At 35.7% G+C, this 17,727-nt stretch overlaps 1 protein-coding gene across 15 annotated transcripts in view; it reads right to left on the bottom strand.

The window, feature by feature from the left end:
• GOLGA4 (golgin A4) overlaps nucleotides 1-17,727 on the bottom strand; it is a 244,928-nt gene that overhangs the window by 126,650 nt on the left and 100,551 nt on the right. For all 15 annotated transcript variants that reach the window (XR_004256961.1, XM_032237102.1, XM_032237101.1 and 12 more), the window contains 3 exons: nucleotides 6,202-10,376; nucleotides 4,772-4,893; nucleotides 2,557-2,687 (listed from right to left, as the gene is read on the bottom strand). Coding sequence is in view for 14 of the 15 variants with exons in the window: in XM_032237102.1 (XP_032092993.1) it covers nucleotides 2,557-2,687; nucleotides 4,772-4,893; nucleotides 6,202-10,376 (4,428 nt within the window). In the remaining variant the exon portion in view is untranslated. The remainder of the gene's footprint in view (nucleotides 1-2,556; nucleotides 2,688-4,771; nucleotides 4,894-6,201; nucleotides 10,377-17,727) is intronic.

Raw genomic sequence — 17,727 nt, 5'->3', positions numbered from 1 at the left:
GAAGCCACCCAGATGGACAGAAATCAACTGTACTTCACAGAATACCCGCTTGCACACCCATTTGCGGTGACAGCTGACCCCACCCCCCTCACTGTCTTCCTAATTCCACTCAAAACCCCAATAACAACTTTTAAAGCCTTACAGCATTTGGACCCAGTTTCCCAGTCATTTCCTCACATATATCAATATCATATTTCTCTTTCAAAGAAATATAATATTAATACTGAAATGGGGGCAAGATTTTAAATATTTACAGAATAGTGAATTTAAAATTTGCTTTCTACAATTTTGTTTCAAAGGTTGAAAATAATATTCAGGATTTTACTCATGAAGATCTATGTGGGGTTTGAATATTTTAGAATGCTTGGAACAAAATAATGAAAACTAAGCTGTATTGATATTTTCAGATGCAGAGAAGATTTTGACAATTTGAACTGGATTTATTTTTTGTTTAGAGTTCTGGAACATATTAAAATTTGAGTTAATTTTATTAAACGTGTAAATTATATTTATACTCTTGGAAACAACAAATAATTGTTAAATGAGAACTAATTACAGTCTTATTGGGTTCAAAAAGAGAAAAGGCAAGGATGTTCATTGTCTCCATATTTATTTACTTTGGTTTCTGAGATATTGAAATAAAGATATACATCAAGATAAAAGAATTGAAGGAAGATTGAACAAGAAACATAAAAAAGCAATTGCAGATGACTGGTGTTAATATTAGAAGATCCACTAAAGTGAGAAGGAACATTATTGGAAAATTTTAGGAAGGATATATTCTCAGATTTCAAGATTAATGAACAGAAGACAAAAATGCTACAAAAAATATGCAACTAAAACATCAAAGAGAATTGATGAAAAAAGTGGTTTTAAGATTAATTTAAAAAATTAAAATATTTAGGTACTACTGTAATAAATATGAATTGTATTTTATTTCAAAATTATTATGTTAAGATTGGTTAATTTAAAACTATGATTGTTGGGAAATTTCTGTGATAAAAATGTTTTGTTAACAATAATGTTTTTATTTCAGATGTCATACCTGTCTTGATACTGTATATAATTTTTAACAATGGCAAAAAAATCTAAATTTATACAGAAGAGGCAAAAAACAAGGATTGGTTTTACTAGATTTAAAATTGCATTTTGCTGTTTGATCAGATTGGAGAAATGGATGTGTCAGGGTTCCAAGTAACACCCCTAATGAAAGAAGACTCCAAGGCTTGAGTTTCCTCAAAGTTCCATTTTACTAGAGATGTCATATTGGCACAGCTGGGAAAACTTGAGTCTGAAAGTTTCCAGGTTTTCCCCACCCAAAAGAAAGTTCAAGTCCCTGCCCAGCACCCACATGTCCATCACATAATCCAATCAAGCACCATCCAAACAGCAGATGCCTCCCAGTCTCTTCATCATAGCTGCAAGGCCAGATGACCTTGACTTTCTGAGAAAGCATGTTTTTATGGCTATATATCACCCACATTCTTTTTAAACTCCCCTCCCATTTCTCCACAGTAGAAAATGTGGCAGGCGTAAAGTCCAAAAGATAAAAGATGGCTTCCAGGTCTGATAGGATGTTAGTGAGAAATAAGAAAACTTTCACAGCTTTGAGGTTTGGATTGCATGAGCATTTATAGTATAATAAAGTTAACAGTCAGTGTGGACTTAAAAAATCATTAGATGTTCCACATTTAGAATATGGAATATATATTCAGATTGTTGCTGTATGGCTCTCAGTTCAAGAAGCATATTATGAAAAAGAAATAGTAAATAAAGATAAATGGTTAACATATTAGGAACTATTGGAAAATTATCAAGGGGATTTTTTTAAAAATAAAACAATTAATAGGAGAAGGATATAGTGAGCAATGATTTCCATATTTACAGTTGTCTGAAATATGTAAAATGAATAAAAAGACTCATGGAGTGAAGTGAGTTAGAACTTTAAATACAATTGTGTACTGATGATGAACATGCAAGTTGCTAAAATAGATTTTGTTCAAATCTATGATAGAAGGACAGGTAAAAGAAAGTATGATAAAATGGGCTAAGAATTTAAGTAATAATATATGGATGGATCAATGGGAAAATATATTGTGAAAGAGGTTGAAATTTATAATATTTATGATCTCACAGAGAATTTTTCTAACATAAGTCATCATTGGTATATGATACCAGAAAACTTTCTACAATGTATTAAGGCGCTTGTAATGTATGTTGAAATATGAACAGTATGAAGAGACATTTTATCATGTTTGATGAACATGTAAGAAAGCTAAAGTAAAAGTATGAATACATATTTTGATCTTAAGATCTATACTCAGAACTTTTCATTTTAGGATTAATGAATAAACAGTTTGAAAGTATTCCTGGAAGATTATTTCAATTATGATCACATGAGTTTATTGTATGAATAGATGAAAAATGCAACCATTGGTTGATAACATTGACAGATTTTGCTGAAAAGAACAAATTACTTTCTTTCGTTAGAAGACATTATCTACATTTATTCCTGACTTGAACTGGACTCTTTCTATATTCAATACAAATTTATACCTCAAGTATTTCTTCATACTTTTTCACGACCCTTTGTAGATCATCATCCTTTTCTGAAATCTTTTTATGCAGTTGAACTGTCTCTGTTTGGTGGCTTTCTATCAATTCTGATTCCACTTCCTGGGCTTTACCTATTTAAAAATATACAACAGTGTTACTATGACTAGCTTAATATAATTAGCTTTCTATTTTAGCACACATGCCATAGATTCACCATCATGGCTATAGACTATTTCTAAGTCATCATAGCAACCAAGAAAGGCATGAGTGTTTTATTTAAAAAGATAGACATAAAATAAACATCAGGCACAATAAAAAATGATGGAGATTCATATTTTAACTGTTAAGTTTAACAGTATTTATACTGCCCATCACATTTGTGTAACTTTGAATGTTTAAAAAATCATATAAAAGCCATAAACAAAACCAAAGTTTAAAAAAGAAAATTAAAAAATATAAAGCTAAAACGCAGATGGAACCCACTAACCCAGGGGTGTCAAACTCAAAGCCTAGGGCTCAGATCTGGCCCGCAGGGCCCATACTTAGATCTGGCCTGTAGCGAAGGACTGGCCCATGGCACCTCTGCCAGCAAAAATGCAGCCCTCCAGAGCTCCATTTTTGCTGGCAGAGGATTGCAGGAGGCCGTTCCAGCCAAAAACAGAACTCAGGAGCCCGTTTTCTCTGGCAGAGCGCTTGCACTACAGGCACCTCCGATATGAGTGATGTAAAGCTGGTCACCCCCACCCAAGGTCAAAAACAACCCTGATGCAGCCCTCAATGACATTGAGTATGACACCCCTGCACTAACTACTCCCAGGGTTGCATGATACTTTTAGACTCCAAAGCCTGTTGACAAAACTAAGTCTTGATGCTCTTCCAAAATGTTAGGAGAGTGAGGGCTCGCCTCATCTCCACATTTATAGGATGAGAGCAAAGCAGAAAAGATTTTCTTCCACCCTAGGCAAAGTTCTTTAACAATTTGTTCTGCAACATATTACCTTTGCCTGATTGGGTGGGGTGAGTTAATGAAAAAAGGACAAAAGTTTTTTCAGGCAACCATATGCCATGAAAGGCTTTGAAAGCAATAAATAAATATCTGGCACCCAGTGTGGCTCACATAGCAGAACAAGTGTCTGGGCACCCAAAACTATTCACACCACCACGTTATGCATTTACTGCATCTTCTCGACACTATTCAAGGGTAGTCCCGAGTAATGTATTTTGCAGTAGTCAATATAAGAGATGACCAGGGCATGAATGACTGAAAAAAAGATTGGTTTTTATTTTAGAGTGAACAAAAGATTGGATGATTATTTTCTCTATTGCTAAGGGTTCATTAACCTCTATTCTGTTATTAATGCAATTTGTGTTAAGATTTCACTTTTATCATTAAAACTCTTTTCTTGGTTTCATTAAGATCTGAACATCTATTGTTTTTTTTTACTTTATTGCTCTTCCTGTCTTAGGAAGCCTGCTAATCTTTACTTCTTGACTGTGTTATTACTTTACTCCTAGGTTTTATTATTTAATATTTTTTCTCACTCTTCTCTCTCCAGAGTCACTGGCTTTTTTGGTGCCTTTTTCTTAAGTGACTGAGTTCTGAGTTCACAGCCATCAACTCCTCTCTTCTTTGGTGTTTCTCATGTATCATTCTCCAGGACACGTATTGGCAGTCTTCTCATATTAAAGCAATGCCATTTGAACTAGGCATTTTTAAACTACTTCTCCATTCCTCCTTCATTCTCTACTTTCCTGATAGCTGCAACCATTTTGAAATCTGATTCAGAAGGAAATAAAATGTTGCTGAGGATACTGTTCAAGCCTTGCCCTCACATGACCTTACTCATGCTGGTTCTTGTTTGCCATGGAACTTGTATGCATTAGCGATTTACAACCCCCTCCCCCCCCCAACATTTTTCTTTCCTGTTTCTCCCAGTTTCAACAAAAGTCCCACTTTCCTTCTCTCCACCAGAGACATGCCCTTATCTCACCTTCTGTATTTTCCTGATCTTTTGGTGCTTAAATTCCTTGAATTCTATTTCTTTTTTTCTTCCTCAGTTGTCATATGAGGAATAAACTGGTGGTGGGTGATGCCATTTGTAGTCCATAACAACTGCAGAGTATCATGTCAAAAATGCTACCCAAAATTCTCTGAAAAAACCATATTTGATATTTGTAGCATTTGAGATGTACAAATTATATCACAGTAACTTACTGATAGTTTCTTTTAAAGCCATTTCTAATTCCTGGTCCTTTTGTGCCAGTTGGGTATTGAATTCCCTCATTAGCTGCTTTAATGTGGAATTGTGTTTCAATTCAATGTCTTCCTGTTCATATCTATTAAGATATCAGAATATAAGAAATTAAGAGTTTTTAGCTCAAGCATCATGGTCAAAAACTCTAAAATATTTCTTATAGATTATATTAGGTTAAAATGTAGTTAAAATAATTTGTTTTATTATTTTTCCATACAATATTTATAAAATGACATCTGATCTGATCGTTTAGATTTTTACCACAATGAAATTTAGGAAAATATTGGAATAATGTAAAAAGGTAAAAAGGTGACAATCAAGGAATAATGCACTGTGTTTTTCAGAGTAAAAGACACACCTTTTTCTCCCCCAAAAGAGCATGGAAATGTTGGCGCGTCTTATACACCGAACACAGCCATTTTTGGCTTCCTGAAGCCCCGCCTCCACATACCATTTTTGTGAAAAATGGGCAAAAAAGAGGTTTTTCACCAAAATGGGGTATTTTCCCTTCCCCCACCCCGCAGAAGCACTCTGCAGGCTTCAGCAGAGCTGGGGGAAGGGAAAAATGCTGTTTTAGTGAAAAATGGGGGCGTTTTGCCTTACCCCAGCCCTGTTGAAGCCTGCAGAGTGCTCCTGGTGGCCAGGGAAGACAAAAACTTTTTTTTCTTACCTCTTCAAAATCTTGATGCTTCTTATACACCGGTGCATCTTACAGTCCGAAAAATACGGTAAATAGATTACAGCTTAGGTAAATATATCTATAATGTGATCTATAAATTGATATCCAGCAATTTTAAATATAGCTTCTTAAACATACATCTTAAATGATTAATTGTTGGAAACAGACATGTATTCAATTGCTTTGTATAAATTTAGGCTTATACCTAATTGATGGTTAGATTCCTATTATTATATCTTAGCTCATAAGCTGAAGGTTGAATTAATCTTTTACTACATCTTTATGTAGTATGCAAATATAAATATAAGTTTTTAAATAATCATAATTTCTGGTTTTTATCTGTACTTGTGAAGTTCAACATTTTTACTTTTCTTAAAGCAAATTGACAACTCTGATTTGTATAAAATGGGAAATCATAACTGATATATTGTTCAGATGTGATTGCTTGATTCACAAAGGAAAAAGTAAAGTCATAGCACATTCAGAAAATACACTTTTCCATAACTGGACATTTTACATTGAGAGATGTTCATCCAAACTGAGATTTGTTCTCCATAAAAGTGTTCAACAAATTTAAACAGTAGAGTTTGCCCGCTAGATAATACATATATCCATATTTGGAAAATAATGTTAATCATAACCTTCATTTCATTCAGTTTTACTCTACATACATTTCATTAAATAGTTAACAGTTACTTAATAGTCACTTACTTTATTTTTTGTTCCATTTCTTCTCTAGATTCTTTCTTCATAATTTCCAGCTCTTGCTGATGTTCTTTCCGCAAAGTTCGCAAATCATTCTGAAGTTTAATCAAATTTCTGTGCTGTTCCTGTTTCTCTTGCTCTGCATGTTTCAGTGTAGTTTGCAAATCTTTTTGTTGCAGCTGCATCTTATCAACCATCTTCTGAAGTTCAAAGACTGATTTAGTCTTTTCTTCTATATTTCCTTCCAGAATTTTTATAAGGCCGCTTCTTTCATCTACCTGATTTTGCAGTCTGTTTAATTTCTTGTCATATTCTGTAATTCTATTTTTCACTTCAATCATGTGTTGTCTTTCTTTCATAAAATCTTCACCAAAATGGTGCATCTTTTGTTGTAAAGATTGTCTTTCCTCCTCCTTTTCTTGTAGCTTTTTTTCTAAGTCTTTAAGTGCAATTTCCATATTTTGTTGATTTACTTCTTTGTTTTTCAATTCTACCTTGATATTTGTTAATTCACTCTTACACTTGGTATGTTGTTCAAGTAATGAAGCCTGTTTTTTAATTTCTTCCTCAAGTTCTCGTTGAAGATTTTCAATTTTATTTTTATCTTCTTCAGCTCTTTTAAGAAGTTCTTGCTGATCCTGATTCTCCATTTTTGAAATATTACATCTATTTGTTTCCTCATTATACTTCTCAAGTAATCTCTCCTTATCCAATAAATCCTTTCTTAAAATATCAATTTTTAAATCATACATCTGTTGCATATTCTCTAAAGCATGGACTTTATCTTGCTCTGCAGAAACGTTTATTGTTTCTGCTTTCTGTATCAACTCTTTTTCTAAATCTAAAGACATGATTTTCTTTTCTTTTTCTTGCAATTTTTTCTGTAGCTTATTTTGCTGCTGTTTCTCTTCCATCTGAGTCGTCAGCTGCCTTTTAATAGAAGTAATTTTGTGTTCCGCCTTTTTTTCCAGATCTGCTATTTTAGAAGTTGTTTCTGAAATAATCATTTCTTCTAAAGCCTTTAATTCTTCCTCTTTGGTTTTCAATAGAGCCAGTTTCTTTCCTTCAAATTCTTTTGATTTTTCTTCCAGGTCAATTTCCATAACCTGCATTTTCTTCTCAAAAGTTAGGACTTTTTGTTCCATCTCCTTCAGTTTGTCATCCTTGTCCACTATTGCCCCCTGAGCCTGTTGGAGTTGTTGTGCCATTTCTTTTTGCTCACTGTTTTGTTCACGGTACTTTTTACATTCTTTCATTAAAGAATCATTTTCCATTGTTTTCCGAGCAATATGCTCTTCTAATTCAGCAATTCTCGCTGAATGGATTTTTATCTCAGCAATCAAATCAGATTCCTGTTTTTCTTTTCTGATCTGCTTTTGTTCCATTAAGCTTTTTAAATGTTCTAACTGTTCGGTTTGTTTATCATGCTCTTCCTTCTTTCTATTCAGTTCTTTTTCTTTTTCACTAACTTGGTTATTAATCAGTTCAATCTTACTTTGTAATTCCTTAATAGTATTATAATTTTGTGTAAATCTCAATTGAGCTTTCTTCTTCCATTCTGACATTTTGTTCATCCAGTGGTCTACCTGTTTCAGGGCAGTAACTTTATCTTCAGTCAATGATTCAACTTTGGAAGATAGTACTTCCATCTCATTCAGTAACTGCAGTTGGTTTTTTTTGTGTTGCTTATTTAACATTGTGGCAGTTTCTTTTTCTGATATAGTCTTTTCAAGTCTCAGGTTCAATTCACTAATAATGTTATTGAGATCTGTGATTTCTGCGTTTTTCTCATTTATCTCCTCCCTCATAGAAGTAACAATATTACTATGCTCAGATAATTCTTTTTTCAGCTCTGTGATGCAGGATTCCTTCTCTGTTGCTGTTTGCTGCTGGAGATAACTTTCTTTTCGCAATAGTTCTTTTTCAGTTAGAAGTTTTTCCATGTCTGCTTTCATAGACATTATTAAGTGTTCTTTTTCCTCCAAGTGTTTTTTGGACTCCTGTAAGCTACTGTTTAAAGTTATATGACTCCCTGTTAATTGTTTAAGTTGAAATTCTAGATCTGGAATCTGCTTGATTTTAATTACTATGCCTTCTTTAATTTTTATTGTTTGTTGCTGACAGTAAGCAATTTTAACTATTATTGAAGAAATGTTTTCATTGCATTGTTCAATCAGTTCACCAACTTTTATCTTCAATAAAGTTTCTGCTTTTTGCTGGTAATCAGCCAGTTGTCTAATTGTATCTCTCTTGAAATTTTCAAATTCTGCTTGTTTTTGCTGAAACTCATTTCTTTCCCCTTCTAACTTTGTCTTATAATTCTCCTGTTCTTTAAGATGAGACATCTTCAAGGCATGGAGTTCCACATCAGTCATTTTCAATTTATCTCCCAGTTCCAAAAGATCATATGTCTTTTTTTCTTCTGTTATCTTTATCTCATTAAGCTGTTCCTGTACTGTTAATTTCTCCTTCAAAGAAAAATTAAGATCAGTCTCTAATTTTACAAGTTGCTTTTTAAAATCAATTTCTTTTTCTTTCAAAAAGTTCACTTGTGCTAACGTCTGTTGCAGTTGTTGTTGAAGTTCATGTATAGTTTTATCTTTCTTTGTATCTTTGTCCTTTAACCATGTAATCTCTGCATTATTACCTTCTTTTTCAGCAAAGGTGGTCAATTTTTCTTTCAGATCTCTTATTTCCTGCTCTTTTTCTTGCAATCTTATTTCCTGCTTTCCCCAAAGTTCTTCAGCCTGTTGATTTGGTTTCTTTTCCCAAAGATGTAAAACTTCATCCACTTCTTGCTTGTGAGCTTCATCCATGCTTTTTAGTTGTTTCTTCTGATTCATCTCCAGTTTTGAAACAGCATCATTTATTCCAAGTGAACTGGTATGTGCCATTGCCAGCATTTTTGAAGTGAACTGCTTCTCTTTCTGACAAAATTCCAACTGGTTGCCTTCAATCTCTTTTTTCAGTTTTGCTTCTTGTTCTGAAAATTTTTGCTTAAATTCTTCCTTCATTTTTGTTGCTTTTTCTATAGCTTCCTCTGCTTGTGTCTCTTGCTGCTTTAATTTGAGTTCATATTCGTCTCTGAAAGCACTAATTTCTTCTTCTTTGGTTGATAACAGCTGCCTATACTTTTCAATTTGTTGTTTCGTGAAATGCCTTATTTGTCCAATTTCACTTTCCTTGCCAGTACAATGACTTTTTAATTGACTGATCTCTTCTCCAAGGTTTCTTAACTGTGATTCATACTTTTCTGTCAGAGATGAGATGTTCTGTATATTTTTTCTCTTTTCTTCTTCCAATTCACATGTTAGATCACTTACCTGGGATGTCTGAAAATCTAACTCAGTTTTTACTTCATTCAGCTCGGTTTCAGTTTTTAGAACCAGTTCTTCAAGTTTTGACTTTTTATGCTTTATAACTTCCAATTTATTTTGCAAATTTTTAAACTTATTTTCATAAATACTTGCATTATCGTCCCTTAATTGACATAAAAAATCTAATTCTGCAGACATTCTTTTACATTGTGACTCAGCTTTTCCTAGAGTTTCTTTCATTTTTTTCTGTTCTAATTCTTTTTCACGTTTTTCTTTTGCTTCCAAGAGTTGTTTGAGTTGAATTATTTCTTCTTTAAATGATTTCTCAGTTACTTCCTGTTCTTTAAAAATAGCTTCAACTTGTTCCTTATGAATATTCCTTTGCTGATCAAGTTTTGACTCAAATTCCACCTTTGTTTTATCTGCATCCTTTTTTAACTTAGAAATATATTGTTCAAGATTTTGACAGGTATTCAGAGCATCTGATAATTCAGATGAAAGTGCTTCTAGCTCTGTTTGTTTCACATTCAACTTTTCTAAAAAAATTTCATTCATTTCTTCAATATGAGCATGAAATATAGCCTCTTTTTCTTTTAACAGCTTGGCTGTTTCTTCTTCACAATGTTTTCTCAGTTTTTCCATTTCTGATTGCTGCTGCTGGGTAAATATGTCAAGCTGTTCTCTCCAGTGTTGCTGTTCTTGCTGCTTCACATATTCAATTTCTTTTCTATGTTTTTCAGTCATAGTACCTATTACTTTACTGTCCTCATTTTTGTCTGATTCGATCTGAACAACCATATCTTCTAACTGGCTTTTATCATTTTGTGGACATTTTGGAGGGGAACTTTCCAGCTCAAGAATTCTCTGTTAAGAAGATCAGTGGGAAATATAATGAATAAAATACACTGTTTTTTAAAAAAAATAAATGTTTAAAATATCTACTTAAATGTTATGCATAACAAGATTCTAATTATTTTAATGAAAAAATTAAATATAAACTATGTTGTTTCTTATACTGAAGAATGGAATTAAAAGCTAAAATTTAGCTTTAGTATTGTTACACCCATAAAAATTATATTTCTATATAGGTTTTATCTAAATAAAATTAATAAGTATTTCTGGACTCAAAACCTAGAATTATTGTACTTTGTATAAGGTTATTATGTACAGAAGACTACTGTAAAACTCTCAAACTCACAGTAATAACTGAAACAAAATCACAGAATTATGATGAAGAAAAAAAAATCTCAAAGAATGTTCTATGTGAGAAATGAAATCATCCACATTTATGCACCAACTTTTTTCATGGTTGAGTCTCTCTCCACTGCTCAACAGAGCTCCAAACATGTACCAGAAAGGTTATCAATCCAAGCCTAATACATATTTGAACTAGTGTCTCTCACCAGGATTTAACAGGCATATTCACAGTGTTACTATGTGTTATTAGGAAGCCTCTCAGATTACAACTCTCTTAACAAATGCACACGTTGTTTTTGCCCATGTGTCCCATAACTTCATTGTGAACTGGCTCAGAAACGGCATACAATTGCATTGGATTAAAAATTTCATATTTGCTAAAATTATTTTCACCCACTGAATTACTTACTAATGTTCCTGAAAGATAAATCATAAGAAAGAAAATATGTATCAAAAATAGAAAATCTTTAACATTGATAATGATACCCCGTGTTTCCTCAAAAATAAGACCAGATCTTATATTTTGGGGGGAGGGCTTCAAAATAAGCACTAGAGCTTATTTTGAGAGCAAACACAATTTCAGAGTGATCAGCCCAGCTGGGTGCACCAGCCCTAGTGCACACACAAGAGGCATCAAGCACACATATGGACTGATGGTATCCGGCAGCAGCTGATTCCCTGTCCAAGCAACAGATGGAGGCAGAGGCCTGGGGGGAGGGCGGGAATGGTAGGCAATCCAGATGCATCACAGGAAAGTCATGAGTTGGTGGGCCAGATTGGACAGGCAGCCGCAGGAGACTCATCTTCATGTGGCAGCACCAGCAGCAGATAGAGGCAGAGGTGCAAGGTGGAAGGCAGGCAATCCCAATGTGCCATAGGCAAGCCGACAGATGTGAAGATAAGCCTCTTATGCCATCCACCTATTTCGGCCCACTGAGTCTTGCCTTCCCATGGCGCATTTGGATCATCTGCCTTCCCCCCTGCGCATCTGCCTCCGTCTGCTGCCTGTGCCACCATGTCAAGATGAGCTTCCCACTGCTCTGGCCCAACAACTCTCAGATTTCCCACATGTCCAGATCACATACCTCCTCCCCACCCTGTCTCTGTCTCTGCTTAGGCAAGTAATCAACTCACCTGCTGTCAGGTTTCCAAATAGCATCCAAAAGTAAATCAGAGTCCAAGGCAAAGTATTGCTCAAAGTTCCAATTTATTAAGAAAGCCATGTTAGCACATTTGGGAAAACCCAAATCTGAAAACTCTCCCGTTTTCTCTACCCAGTTGAAAGTTCATGATCTTACCCCCACACCCACAAGTCCATAACATGGTCCAATCTTCCACTGCCTTGCTGATAGTTCCACCCATCCATTTCCGGGCAGATGCAGAGATGCAAAGACAAAGGATGACCTTGGCTGTCTACAAATATATTTTTTTTCCTGTTAAAATGTTTTTATTTTCCATTTTTCATTTTTATACAGTCACATATATACTGTGCATAACCGGGGCCATACAATATTAAACAATAATCACAGCAGTTCCTCTTATCAGCAATACCCCCAGAAATATAAATAAAATAAAACTCAAACTCAAACAGAAACCCAATATACTTCTTCCGCTCTCCATACACCTCTTTCTTCCGCCCCCCCTCCAACTTACTATCTTCCCTCCATCATTCCCCTCTACCCTACTTCCCCTCCCCCTCTACCACTCCTCTCTCCCAGTCCACTCCCTCCCTTCCTTCTCACCCTCCCTCCCATCCTCTTTCCCGCCCTCTCTACCCCTCTTCCTTCTATCCCACTCCTCCTCCCCTTGGTGTATTTCTACTATATGTCAATGTATTCAGCTTGTCCTATTTTTACGGAGAAATTAAAGAGAAACAGTATACATGTAAAATCGCATTACGTTGAAATCTAACTCATAGTATATGTCCCCCCCTACCCTACCCTACCCCCTAACAACCCACCTCCCTCCCCCCCCCGACTTCCCAGAGCCCGTACACGGTATACATTTTTAACAAACAGTCTAAAATATATTGAGACAAAAGAAATAAAAAAAAGAGGTTAATAACATCTCTACATTGATCTTAGCTTCTTCCTGTTACACTAACTTTGAACAGTTTAACTCATTCCTGATCCTAAGCATAGACTATCTGGAATTTCTTAGTCCCGTATTTGTTTTGTATATAGTCAATCCATTTTTTCCAGTCTCGTTTATATCTCTCATTTGAATGATCTTTAAGATATGCCGATATTTTAGCCATCTCGGCTAAGTTTGTAACTTTCAATGTCCATTCTTGAGTTGTAGGCAAGTCTTCCTTCTTCCAGTATTGCGCCACCAACAGTCTTGCCGCCATTATTAGGTGGCAAGACTATTAGGTGGTTATATGGCTATATAGCATCTAACTCTGTACAATCCATCTCCCATTTTCCCACAATAGAAAATGCATAGTAGAAGGAAAAGCAGGAAGCACTATGACGAGACCACTTAGGAAATAGTAGAGCTCTGACAGGCTCCATGCAAACCTAATCGGATATACTGCTGCCAGGGACCTTCGGATCGGAACTGTTCTGGAGGAACGGAGAAAAAGGAGAAACATCTCAAACGACCAAAGATGAACCAGTAGTTCTTCGATAGGTCGGCGATAAAGTTCTCCAAACTGACAGCGGAAGAAGCAGACATGCAAATGGCCACTTCAAAGTCAGGGCAACCGGACCAAGCTATTTGAGCAGGAGCAGTGCTGGAACAAAGCACTGGACCTGGGTGAAAGAGTGACCAACCCAAGGTAAAGAAACTTTAAAATTGGATCTAAAAAGAGACCCAGAGCAGAAATTAACAGCTATTTGGCAGCCGGGGATTTAGTGGACGAAAAAAGAAAGGGCGGAGACTAAAATGGAAAGCCCTAGAAGATTTTTGTTCCCAAATCTGGATCTGCACATGGAGGTGGGGGAAGGCTTGCAATAAGCTGAAGAAATAACATTCATATCTTTGGGATCCTGGTTTTGTTTCTACAGCCCAGCCTAGGATTATATTTATGCGCACAGGGGGGAATTGCCTGCCCTATTTCAGCAGCCATCTTATTCACTCTGTCTGGGATGGCTGTGATAACAGTCACTGATAAGACGCTCACATGGGCACCTTGATTAATAAGGCAATGACTTACAAGCAAAATTCCAAGCTTAATTGTGGTTGTCTATGGAGATTCTCAGTCATCCATATCATGGTTGTCCCAAAGGTGTTTTTTCAAGAGGCAACTGGACTTTCTGTTTTTTCTTTGAAGACATTTTGCTTCCCATCCAAGAAGCTTCTTAGATGAGAAGCAAGACGTCTTCCCCCCCCCCCACAAAAAAAACCAGAAAGTCCAGTTGCCTCTTAAAAAAGCAGCTTTGAGACTCAATTGTGGCTGTAAGTGAACAGCTACTAGTAATAGTCTATTCTGAATCATATTTAATATTTTTGATTTTTGTTGTTGATAATTTTAATAATAAGGTGACAGAAGAGTCTTAACTATATGTATTCTGTAACTTTTTAGTGTATTCAATTTTATGAAGTTAGTAAATTTCTTGTTTATTTGTCATGTATTTTACATTATTTCTCTTTGGATGGATCTCTTTTTTCTTTCTCCTTTTTTTCTTTAAAATATTTAATTTTAACCATATAAATTACGATTTTCCCTCATCATAAAGGGGATTACCAATATGAACTGGCTATTCCACTTCACAAAACTATGAATAGCTTTGTAGTGGAAATCATAGATTACCTGTCCAAACATCAAGTTTTATTTAAAATAAATAATTAATTAGCTAACTAAAAAATAAAATTTAAAACAAAGTAGTATTTTCAAAATTCTGTAACCTGTAGCACGTGATGTTGTATTCCAGTTTACATAGGAACTGTATCACATACTTCTAAGACTAATTAAAATATGCTGTAATGATGCAGACAGTCCAGAAACATTCACACGACTACTTAATGTGACAATGGAAATATATATATATATATATATATATATATATATATATATATATATATATATATATATATATATATATATATATATATATAAGATTTTTTACAACCCCTTATGGGAGGAAGCTAACTGCTTCCATCATCTGTCTATTGGCTCGTCACAAGAGTCCATCACGACAGAAACCCAATATTTTTACTGTTGCCTTTTGTTATATTTGTGTTTTTTTATTTGTGCTGATAAATAAATTTATTTATTTATCAGCACAAATAAAACACACACACACACACACATATAGATATATATATATATTACTTAAAGCCAGGAGTTAAAATCCAAGTCCAGTTTATTGCGCTTATTTCTAAAATGCTATTCAGTTTGAAATCAAGTTAATTGGCAGTACAGCTAGTTATCAATTTAAGAACAAAATTCAGCCAAGAATTATGGTTATACATTCTGACAGTTGTTAAGGGAGACTGTGAAGTGGTTCATGAGACTGTTGGTTCATAAGACTGTTGGTTCATGAGACTGTTGGTTCTTATCTGATACGCCCCTTCTCTGGGCAGGTGGAGACAGTGTCATGCATGGGTTAACTCAGTCAGTAATCAATAGAATTGAGTCTACCAAAGTGATGTCATCGCCTCTGAGGAGCATGCTCCCACTTTTCTTGACGAAGGAGATAAGTAGATTGCTGTGCGCTGAATAATCACTTTCCATCCTATGACTTCACAATATGCTCCCAGATCTCCCTTGCAAAATAGGCCAGGACCCAAATGGGTGGGGATGACCGCTGTCTCCATCTGCCCAGAGAAGGGGCATATCAGGTAAGAACTAACGCTCCATCCTCCAAAGTTGGTGGAGACAGCGGTCATTCATGGGACGTACCAAAGCTAGCGTGTCCCCGGGAGGGAATGAGACTGGCATAGGAGCTGGAGCATAGATTTCCAGCGGTGGTGACTTTTTGTGGCTTTTGGAGGTTCCCTGCGGCGTCCAATGGCTTCTGGCGGTTGCAGTTAGCAGCATTGGCAACAAGGGAGAGCCAGGGAAAGGCAGCAGAGGCGGCAGTGCTGAGCGGAGCCTCCAACGGCTATTACAAAACCGCGCTCCTAGCCAGGGAGCCTCAGAAGCCCATAGGCAAGTTCGGAGGCAAAAGCCTCGAAGAATCCCTGGCAATGTCTTTCCAGCAGCCCAAGCGCTATTGAGAGTCCTGCCTCCAAAGGTCTAGTAGAAGCTTATTCTCTGTCTTTCCAATTTAGATGAAATTTTGTTCTTTGTGTAAAAGCCAATTAAATCCAATTAGAATAGTCAATTATTAAATACTAATTGAGGAGAAAGCGATTAGCACAGCCAGTTCCAATCGAACTGAGTCTAAAAAAGCGTGCTCCTCAGAGACGATGGTATCACTTTGGTAGACTCAGTTCTATTGGTTACTGACTGAATTAACCCATGCATGACCGCTGTCTCCACTAACTTTGGAGAAAGAGTTTTCAACATATCTTCTAACTGCTACCAATAAATATCAGCACAGCATGGTAAATCTCAAGGAACAGTTGGAATAGACCAAAGCACATGGAGAGGTTGGCCACTACTATCGTGAGTACTCCCCAGAGACGTGCCAGAAAAAAAGGAAAACCAAACTTCAGGCTAGCTGAAAAAAGTTCAGTTCCGAAATCTAATTTTTATATGATAGTAGAGATTTTTCAGGAAGCCCCCAGGAATTAACCAGGTGGCAACAATTTGCAACCTTTCTTACTGGTTTCAGTGTTGACTTTCTGAAGAAGCTAGCAGAGAAAATTGCAAATGATAATCACATGATTGTGGGGCACTTGGCAACCCGTTAAGTGCAAATGGGGTGCCAAACATCGAGATCACAATCACATGACTGCAGGGATGCTGCAATTGCTGTATGTTTGGATAGAGGTCCCTTTATTCAGCACATTGTAATATTGAACAGTCACTGAATGAATGGTTGTAAGTCAAGGACTACTATAGTTCATCGTCTACTTTCTGTCTGATATATCTGGAAAGTTGCAAGCCTTTCCAATTTGTACACTTTCCCCTAGCCCCTCTGTATTCACCCCATGCCAACCACTCATGCACTCCATACATAATTATTCAGCAGCTGACCTATTCAGCATCTCTCATGCACCTTCTTTGATCTGCATAGAGCTTTTTTGACAGTGTATATAGATCATGAGCTGGGATAGACATGGCAACAGGACAGCCATTGGGGACTGGCTGGAATAGGACATGGTAACAAGGTCAACCAATGCATAGGCACAGCAACTGTCAGCCTATGAGGGCTGTTTGGGAGCTGAAAAGTTTGAGCCTGGGTGTGGCTTAGGTTAACTGATTTGTATAAACACAAGTTGTGTGCTCCTATTTTTGCGCTGGTCATTGTAGATGACTAGAGCAGGTTTGGGTTCTGCTATTTATTAAAGAGTAAAATAGAGGTGCTACAGGGATTTAAGCAATGGGTAAGCTTTGTAGAAAGAAGATATAAATTAAATTGGTTGAATTTAATACAATTAGAGAAATGGATAAAAATGGAAGAAAGATTCGAGGAGAAAGATAGTTAACAAAATTTGAAATCATTATAAAAGAATGTGAGATGAATGAACAATATATAGGGAAAGGAAGAATTGGGAAAATATGTAGAATATTAATTAAATTAGTGATGGCTAAATATTGGGGACAAAATTGAGATATTCAAAGAAATGAGTGGTATAATGAAATTTGGAGTATGGCAACAAATGATAAATTAACAACAGAAATTAAATTTAAAAAGGGGACGATCAAAGCAAATAATTATAATGAAATATGGGGGGATTTTATAAAATCAGTGTAGGTGGAAGGCAAAGGTAATAAACCTACTCAAGAATATATGTTGTTTTGGAGGGAATAAGGGCACAATTGGAATATATTTTATATCTTTTACTTGTTATAGGCAAAGAAATATAAGCTGTAAAAGGTCTCTGGGGGGGATGCACTGTAATATGTGTTTTTTTCCTTTTTTCTTTATTTTTTTGTATTCAGATGTATATGTACTGTTTGTAT

Source organism: Thamnophis elegans, chromosome Z, assembly GCF_009769535.1.
Source record: "Thamnophis elegans isolate rThaEle1 chromosome Z, rThaEle1.pri, whole genome shotgun sequence".
NCBI lineage: Eukaryota > Metazoa > Chordata > Lepidosauria > Squamata > Colubridae > Thamnophis > Thamnophis elegans.
Note: the sequence above shows the minus strand (reverse complement) of the source record. Positions and strands in the feature narration are given on the sequence as shown.